Source organism: Macrobrachium rosenbergii, chromosome 44 (genome assembly GCF_040412425.1).
Source record: "Macrobrachium rosenbergii isolate ZJJX-2024 chromosome 44, ASM4041242v1, whole genome shotgun sequence".
Classification (NCBI taxonomy): Eukaryota; Metazoa; Arthropoda; class Malacostraca; order Decapoda; family Palaemonidae; genus Macrobrachium; species Macrobrachium rosenbergii.
The window spans coordinates 39,960,389-39,970,430 of NC_089784.1; the positions used below are offsets into that span (position 1 = coordinate 39,960,389).

The 10,042-nt window shown below is 38.6% G+C and overlaps 1 protein-coding gene across 1 annotated transcript; it reads left to right on the plus strand.

Moving 5' to 3' along the window:
- Positions 1 to 8,494: 8,494 nt before the first annotated feature.
- On the plus strand, positions 8,495 to 9,434 carry LOC136829198 (cuticle protein AMP1A-like). Its single transcript, XM_067087511.1, has 3 exons — positions 8,495 to 8,575; positions 8,742 to 8,986; positions 9,127 to 9,434. Exons 1-3 carry the CDS (start codon positions 8,567 to 8,569, stop codon positions 9,353 to 9,355), a joined length of 483 nt encoding a protein of 160 aa, XP_066943612.1. The 5' UTR covers positions 8,495 to 8,566; the 3' UTR covers positions 9,356 to 9,434.
- The last annotated feature ends 608 nt before the right edge of the window (positions 9,435 to 10,042 follow it).

Consider the following 10,042-nt stretch of genomic DNA (forward strand, 5'->3'; position numbering starts at 1 on the left):
TTTATTCAATTGAAACAAGGGTAGTCATGTCAATAACACCGCTTCTCTAACAAGACAGGTTGTGGGAAAACATTGCCCCTTCCTGGAAAATCTCTCATTTCTCACCCCTTAAAGTAATCTCTTAATCCTCTTCCTTGGCCTAGTGGCTGCTCGAGCCTTTCTTCCAAGCACCACCTTTGGGAGGCCAAATCCCCGCCGAAGGCACAGACGAGCCAGCGAAGGAGATTAACTCCAAAAGACAAAGCGCCCATCCCATAACAACAGAATCACCACGTGGCCAGGGCCTACCACAATGTCCAAAAGCACAGAGAGCAGACTGCAAGGCAAGCAGACACTGCCATCTGGAAGGAGGAGAATTGTAATCCGCCGAGGTCTTTAAAGGCACCGCCTGGGCAGTGCTCATCAGAAACACCCAGTTGCAGAATCCAGGCACTTGTCCCTTTCTCACCCTCTCCATCAGAGTCTTGATTCTTCCCACATGGCTGCTTTGAGCCTGAGTCTTTCATTGCAGTGAAAGCCGCTAATTCTTGCCCTCCATACTGGCACTGAAGATGAGATCCCTTGTCTCCAACAAAAAGGTAAAGTACTTGGAGCGTGGTTTTGAATCAGTCATGAATTTATTATTCTTCTACTGAATTTATTGTCTATTCTGAAGTGCAATTTTTCACAAGACCTGACTTGTTTAGTGCAGTGAGTAAATATCCAAAGTTTCACACGTGTATACTAGTGCTAGAATCGAGTTGCTTTGGTACCTTCTGTGCAACCCCCTCGATTCCTTCAATCACGCTACCTATTTTGTGTAAGTAACTGGATGCATTCTCAGTTGCTAGCTGTGGAATCAACTGTTCATCTTGTGTTTGTGCCATGGTCATAGCCACTGCCCCTCACCCAACGGTGTTCTACAAAGTGGATTCTCCCCATTTCTGTTATCGTGTAAATTGTTGTAAATTTAGTCATTCGACAGGAGTCTGGTTTACCTGTCTGGTTTCTGAAATTCTCCATTCTTCTGAATTAATTTGGTAAATGTAAATACAAGTGATTTTAAGTGAACATAATTGTTTATCTGCAACTTTCCTTGTTGAAGTACAGCTTAGATTTCTTTCATGTATTTTTACCCGTGTCAACACCTGTAGTCAGAATTCAAACCCCATGGTAAGTTCCACATTCTTCCCAGGTAAATATCTAATATATATATATATATATATATATATATATATATATATATATATATATATATATATATATATATATATATATATATGTATATATATATAATATGTACATGCATATATATTATGAATATTATGTATATATATACTGTACATATACAGTATATATATATATGTATATATATATATATATATATATATATATATATATATATATATATATATATATATATACTGTATATAAATATATTTATTTATATAAATATATTACATTAAGCTTGATGTATATACTGTATATGCAAAAGCAACACGGGAAAATGAAACGCTGGGTGTAAATCCTGACCAGTTTCATTCTTATATCTAAGGCATCTTCTATAGCAGCGTTTTTCAAACAGTGGGTTGCGAGATGAATAAAATGGGCTGCGACAACAAAGAAGGAAAGAAAATAACGCAAGTGGGTGCAAAGTGCAGAATATAAACAACTCTAAATGTTGCACAGCACTCATAAAACTGGCTTACTTAACTGATTTTTTGGCATTCTTAACTATTTAAACATGAAACTTCAAGGGAAAAGCTGCAATATATTTCAGCATATTTTGAATATATTGAAGGGCTTCAGAAAATGTTGAGGCTACGGCAAGGAAGACTTAAAAGTGATCATCCCACGTATTACATGTTCCCACCATTGTTACAACACACTGCTGAGAACATTGTCAATGATGTCATATTAAGAGGATTAAAACTAGAGATTTTGTCACATTCTCACTTTCCTGTCTCAAAGCTTTGATAAGTATTTCCCTGACGAGAAATTTGAACCAGTGAAGGAAAGCCTTTGGATAAAAAATCTGTTTGCTTCCCAAAGTCCTGAATCAATAATTGAGTTAAACTTGTTGCCTGAAGAGGAAGCTGAATTGCCGCATCTTAGTTGTTCCTTCACACTTGAGAATGATTTTGAGAAATTAAATTTGTGCTCATTTTGGATTAAGAACAAAGGAGAATTTCCACTGCTGAGTTAAAAGGCTATTCTATTATTATTGCCTTTTGCAACTACTTACTTGTGTGAACCGGGATTTTCGACATTAACTCAATTAAAGACTAAGGACAGACACAGGCTCAACACTGCACCTGATATGCGTGTAGCATTTGCCTTCCTCTGTTCCCAACTGGAATCAGGTGCTTGTGAACAAACAAGCACATCCCTCATTAGATGACTTTTTATCAAGTATTATTTGCTTTATCTTTGTATCGGAATTTCCTTTAAAGTTATTTTTCTAAAAATAACATTTTTACATTCATACAAATAGATACATAGAATTCCAATAAGTGCGGAATATAAGAAATATGCATATAAATTGTCGATGCTAAATAAATGAACCTAGTGAATAGAGATTGTCTTTGATTTATTACACGTCGGTATACTGGGTCGCAAAGCAAAATGAGGTTCTTGCCGTGGGTCGCAGTAAAAAAAGTTTGCAAAACGCCGTTCTAGAGAACTGATACATGGTGACAGAAATTTGCAATATATATGCTAGAGTCTGAGTACAACAAAACATACAGACGTCTGAAAACCAAATGGCACATCTGTCAGATGAGAAAAACGATGATGAGCAATACGTGTCTGTATATGTATATATATATATATATATATATATATATATATATATATATATATATATATATATATATATATATATATATATGTGTGTTTATTTATAACCACTCCACATTCCTACTCTGTTCTAACCTTTTGAGATGCCAGTAAGGTACTAGATTGGTACTGGCTGGAACTGTCACTGTTACAGTTGAATTTGTGGGGAGGGTGAAGGGGGATTGTTGTCAGCTTCCAGGTCAGCTGGTTTTAGCCTTCAACTGAGACCACTCTTCATGGCCGTTCAGGAGCGGGATACGGGTCTCCTTATGGGGTCGTGAGAGGCAGTTTTTGGGCATCGTTTCTCAATAAGACAAAATTGCCATGGTTCGGGACATACATTTTCTTTTCACTTTTGCATATTTGTTCATAAATCCAGTGATTCTTGACGATTTCAGTGGCTGAATAACTGGTCATTAGGTTGTTCCACCTTGTCAGTGGGGAAGAATTCTCCAAGCACACAGACTGCTCCATCAAAAACTAGTTCGGCAGGACAAGCATTGAGCTTTTCTTTGGGTGGGGTTTGTAGGTCGAGAAGTACGCACGATAGGTGTGACTTCCATTCTGGGCACTCAGACCTGGCAATAGGTCCAGCTTTGAGAGACCCGTTGGTTTTATTCTACCACACCATTTAAGGCTGGGTGTAGGCACTTGTGTGATGAAATTTCTTCCCATTAGCTTGGCCATGGTAGTCCACATTTCCAAGATGGCTGTTGGTCCCCTGTTGAGGATTGGCTCTTTGTAGGCATTCTGTGCAAGCACTGTTGCTTCTGTCTTGGGGTATCACTTCTAACTATCACATGGATCTCTCCATCATCATAAAGATGTATCAGAATCGGTAGAATGGTAGATGTCCCATTATGTTGACGTGATGGCATCCAAAACATTATCGTGAGAATTTCTAGATACCAGATTCAGTGTGCTGGGCACTTAAGGCCCATTCCTTGATGTTCTCTTTTTGCCCCGTGGCAAATAAACCTCTGCATTACTTGCTTGGCTGTTTTTCTGCCTGATGGGTGTGACAGACTGTGGATGACGTCGAAGAACTTTCTTCTGAAAGGGGACGGCATCTGTCACTAGGTTTTTCTTTGCAGAGTATATGTTGAATTTTGCACCCGAGTTTGACAATGGATGAGAGTTGTCACTGTTGTCTGGCAGTCGATAGGTCCTGATTTTTGGTTAAGGCATGACCCATAAGGATGGTGAACAGTTTACCTTCAATGATATGCCTGAAATGATTGGTGCTTAGGTGCATAACAAGGAATTCTTGATCAAAGATACCATATTCCTCTCCACAGGCATCAATTTCTTGCTGAAAAGTCTGAGTTAATGGGCCATGCCATTGCTCAATGACCGCCCCTATTCTGACATCACTTGCATTTATCATGAGAGTGATACTCGCTCAGGGTTAGGAAATGTGAAGATATTAGTGTCTTTCAGGGTCTCTTCTATTCCTTTGAAGGTACTGCTCTGGGTGGGGATCCAGTCAAATATTTTGGCATTTCTAATCAGAGCATGATAGAGTCGATCCATGTTCTTGGCAATATCTGGTAAGAATTTATGGTAATAATTTACCGCCCCCACGAATTCTTGCAATCCCATTATTGTTGTAGGCACGGTCCAGGTATATCTGGACCGTGGCTGTAGGGGTTGGGTATTTCCTAATGGCTGACACTTTAGAGGACAAAGGCCAGTAACTGTTCAGTGAGACTTGATAACCCAGATACTTGGCATAGCAGGCCATGATTACATAATTGTAGGGGCATGCTACTGAACCATTAACACTTAAGAGGGATAGTACAGCTCTGATGTGCTCTTAGTGTTTTTCTCATTTCTTGGAAAAGATGTAATTCTTCGTTGGGCGAGCGGGTTTCGTTCTCAGCTACCGCTCTGTTGGCCGTGAGTTCGAATCCCCGACCGGCCAATGAAGAATAAGAGGAATTTATTTCTGGTGATAGAAATTCATTTCTCGCTATAATGTGGTTCAGATTCCACAATAAGCTGTAGGTCCCGTTGCTAGGCAACCAATTGGTTCTTAGCCACGTAAAATAAATCTAATCCTTCGGACCAGCCCTAGGAGAGCTGTTAATCAGCTCAGTGGTCTGGTTAAACTAAGATATACTTTTTTGGAAAAGATGCGGATGTCATTGACATAGCAGACACAGAAGGAGAGGTCCCTGAGGACACTATCACTCATTGTCTGGAAAGTAGCCTCTGAGTTTCACAGACCAAACATCATGCAGTATTCTTTCCTTACAGGGTTGTATCAATTGCACTAGGCATGGTTGTATGTAGTTTGTTAGTCACCAGGGGTTTGGTCTAGCAGAGCTATACACCATATTTAGACCATCAGTAACTCTTTCTTGTTTGTCAGTAGGCATGACCATAGTTAGTCTATTAATTTCCGAGGGTTAATCCAAAAACCATGCTGAGTTTGCCAAGGTATGAGAGAATGACCTTGTTCTCTTAAGGGAGAGTGAGCCAAAGCTGAAGCACCTTGTTTAGGTTGTTTGTAGCTCTGGAGAACTGGACATGGGTATAATGAGTCTGTGTTAGTGCCCGGGGGTTGTGGGAGAACCATGCTTGTCTACCAGACCACTTTTAAAAATGTCCAGGAGTCAACTGATTTACAATTGAGATCAGGTCTGCTTTTCTTTTGATAAGTTGTATTGATGGACATGTAGTTACAGGTGGGTCGACCAAGGGAGAGACCAAAACCCAATGCCAGCAGATTCCCTTGATTTTTGGCACATGTCTGGGAGCACCAAGAAGCTCAGCCTTAGAGTATCAAATTAATCATCTACTCATCACCCTAGATGTTATTAACTTATGTCCTTATGTCTACTGATTGTTTCTTTCACCGGTCTCACAGTCTTGTCTTTGTTTGGTTTAAGAGAACTGAACGTCTTGGAATAGTGTGGATCAACATTTGAGAGTAACAGACGGTTTAATCGTACCACCTCAAAGTTAGCAACTGTTGGGATCTAAGACTCAGAAATTTGTAATTGTTGAGAGATTGATTAGTTGTTATAGCCGGAGTGTTCTTATGATATTTGATTATTTTAACTGACAGGTAATAGATGTAAAGAATTATCGATATGTCTCCATTTACCCAACTTTCTATTCTCCCTCTCTCGCTTTTTTTTGCCCATCATAACCACGAACTTATGGAAGCCTCATAGTCCAATTGCATTACCTCTGTCTCATGGAGTTCCTCTTGGGAGGTATTTGGGTAGTTGTCATTCCTTTGTCGTGATCAATGGACATTTTGCATTTAGGAACTGCTGGAATGTTTACTAGACTGGGAATGCTCCAATTTACGTTGACTTTTGTCAGCTGCATTAAGTCTGTTCAGGAAATGAACAGAGACCTGTCCCCGATTCTGACTAAGTTGGGGTATTTTGAGAGTTTATAGGGGCAAAAGTAAACCCATTTTGCCCATCTTTTTCTTCTTATTCCTCCACAGATCCCCTTTCTTCCCCTCTCACATCTTCATGACATGACCCGTTGAAGATGTCGCTGTTAGTAAACGGAAACCAGTCAAAATTTTTTTTACCGATTCTTAGCAAGAAGACAGTGACATATATTACCACGAGAGATAACATATCCTCATTGCAATTACTATTTCTGAATTAATAACGAATCTGTGCCATTTATTTTGTATGGGCACAACAGCTGATCTGTCATTTTTAACACTGGTGATCTAAAGCCAAGAAACTTAGTAAGCCTTAAGAAATCTATATAAACTTTTGAGAGCATAAGACAGTTAGATAGGTGACATCTGACAAGCATCAAAACCAAAATGAATAATCAGACACTCTGTCTCGACTCGTCTTTTGGTTGTCTCCTTTGTTAAAAGTATTTGTCCATAAATCACTTATCTTAGTCTCCCTTACTTCTCCCTCCCCCCTACTGAATTGAGAGTTTTCCTTTAAAGAAATAGTAAAGGTCTATAATTCTATTTAGGCTCCTCAACGAGTAGCTACAGCAAATTTCCTACACCTATTCATAACTGATTTCCAAAAAGGACTCGACATGGATAAAGAAGAATTAAAGTTACTTTCATCACAAGCCTAAAATTTTGTACGGTACGTGGCTTGTTGTTCTAAAGCTATGTTGGAAACAGCCTTTAATACAGGTTCTCCCTCTTGGTCCCTTTGGCTACTCATTCACAAATCCACCGTACGCATTTTCCTATTTCTTTAGATGGGTGTTTTCACCAAAGTCTTTAAGATGAGGTTGTCAGCCTCATGCCCTTCCCCACCCTGTTTGAGACAACCGTTATTAGCCAACTATGATAGGAATAATTTACTGTTTAGGGCAACAGAGACCGTGAGATTAAGCGGACCGTGCCTCAAGCTTTCCGGTTTGCCTTGGAATCGAACCCAGCGCATCTTGCCGGTGAGGCAAGAGTCTGCGTCACTGTACTTCTAAAACCCATAACTATACATAAGACAATAACCGTTCCATATACTTTTACTTTCCTCATTCAGCAAAGTTTCAGTTACTTGCACCTAGTGTTCAAGTTGCGACTTTAATAATCAAGTATTCCTCAGACCCTACATTGAAGAGAATGCGGTTTCATTGTCTTAAAGTCCACTTGATTCGTGTTGTTTCTGCCCAGCACTCGTTCGTTTTATATTGATTTCATGAAAGATTTTATCTCCAACATTCATAAAACATTAATAACCAATACCATTTAAATATCACAAACCACTGTCTTGTTGGTCAGGTCTGTGATAAAGTTGTTACCCAGTTAAAATGGATTATTTTGTAAATCATATTTTGATGAATTAAGACAAGAGTAAGAGCTGAATAGCAAGAAGACTTCATGTTACGCTTGTCGCATAGAAATGGTTTCGAAATCTCTTCCGATGACTTTATTAGCTAAATTTTCACTTGAATTCATCAAATGCGAAAACAGTTTTCCTTCTCTTTCCTTTTGGCCATTTTGCTTTACTTTACTTTTTTACTTTAACTTTACAGACTTTGGGATTTCATAACCACTTTTTTTCCCGCACCAGATAGCTAAAGTTTGTTGCGAAGATCAGTTAATCACTTGGTGTTTTTACAAGTCAAGGGACCAGCATGAGTCTATAAAATCTTTTTTTTTTCTGGTTTTGTCTCGAGATATTTAATCGAAACCAATGATTAAAGTTGCTCTGCCACAATGCTGACATAAGACTGAAAACAAGTAACAGAAAATCGCGTGATCATAGTACCAGTGTAAACCTGTTTCTCTCTCTCTCTCTCTCTCTCTCTCTCTCTCTCTCTCTCTCTCTCTCATCTTATTTACAAATTCGTTGAATCTCTCTCTCTCTCTCTCTCTCTCTCTCTCTCTCTCTTCTCTGATCAAATAGAAAAATGCTAATGAATAAAAACTGGAGAGTTATCGATGCACAGAGAGCGTCGAAGAGAGACATGAAATCGCTGGTTGTTGAGCACGAACATGCCCAAAAGAGAATTCTGTGAAGAGACTCGAGCTGCTGACCCCATGGGGAGATGAGATTAGGGCCGCATGAAGAAAAAGAGAAAGATGAAGAAGAGAGCTTAACACCCCTCATGTAATCATAGTCCATGAGAACGCAGGACTATGATATTCAAAGAAATTTCTGCTCCAGGTCAAGGTGGTTAACACGAATGTAGGAAACTGGGGTGGTGGGTGTGGCTACAGTATGCTCTCAAGTGTATATAAGTGTTGAGAGGCAGATCCTTGGTACAGTAAGTTAGCATCTTCTAGATTAGCAACATGAAGTTTGTATGTATGCTATAGTTTGACCGGTAAATTGATTTTAAAGTAATAAAAGATTGCTGTATTAGTGAAAAACATAGAACATGAGCTCAAGATTAGGAAAATCTGAAATTAAGGTCATTTCCATATCATCACAAACCTACCTTGTCTAACTACTAGTCATACCTCCCAGGTCATCCTTGCCGCCCTTGTGGCCGTAGCCTTTGGTGCCCCTCAGGACAGCTACCGGGCTCCTGCCGCTCGCTCCTTTGCCGCCGACGGCTCCTTCGAAGTTGTTCCCATCCTGAGGGACGAAAGAGCCCATGAGGACGACGGTAGATACAACTTCGACATCGAATCCGCAAATGGCATCAAGGCCTCAGAGTCAGGATCTCCCTCGGGTCCCAAAGGCACCGTTGTCAGTGCTGGAGAATACTCGTAAGTATTTCTTTCACGAGTTTCAATTTATTGGAAAATTCTTACCCGATACCTTCTCATAGATTATATCTTTTAAAAGTCTATATGAATTTTGCATGCCCTACTTATGGTTGCTGATGACTCTTTCCTGCACCTAACAGCTTTACTGCTCCTGATGGCACCGACGTCGTCGTGAGATACGTCGCCGACGAAAACGGTTTCCAGCCCCAGTCCGACCTCCTTCCAGTGGCTCCCGAATTCCCCCACCCAATCCCCCAGTTCGTCCTTGACCAGATCGCCTTCGCTGCTGAGGAAGACAGGCGTAATCCTCGTCGAGACTCAGACGAGAGGTCTGGCACTTTCCGTGCCCCATCCGCTGGGTACAATTAGCCCACAGTAATTCACAAATATCGAATGTTTCTTCATAAATTTATTCAGTGATTAAAGTGGTATTTATTTTTAAAACAAATCTGTTTAACTTTCCTTCCAGAATCCTCCCTTCCAACGTTTAATTTCAATTCTGTTCAAGATCAGCTTGGAAATCGTGAAAGTTTTCCAGTTATTATGTACGATAAAAATCTGTTAAGATATGAATGTTGCTGGAACGAATTCCAGTGTTTGCAGGCTTTTCTCTCTCGGAAATTTTCTTGGACCAAAGGACAGATAGATTAACAGAAAGAGTTGTCATTAATATATATATATATATATATATATATATATATATATATATATATATATATATATATATATGTGTGTGTGTGTGTGTGTGTGTGTGTGTATATGTGTTTGTTTGTATTTACACATATATATATATATATATATATATATATATATATATATATATATATATATATATATATATATATATATATTTATATATATATATAGTATCTATATATATATAGTATCTATATACATATATATAGTATTTATATTTTTATATAATATACATATATATTTATATATATTATATATATAGATATTTATATATATATATATATATATATATATATATATATATATATATATATATATATATATATATATATATATGTAGAAAACTCATGCACTGTAAAG

Coding starts and splice junctions, on each gene's coding strand:
- LOC136829198 (XM_067087511.1), top strand. Junction 8,987..9,126: donor GTCAGTGCTGGAGAATACTC/GTAAGTATTTCT, acceptor TGCACCTAACAG/CTTTACTGCTCCTGATGGCA.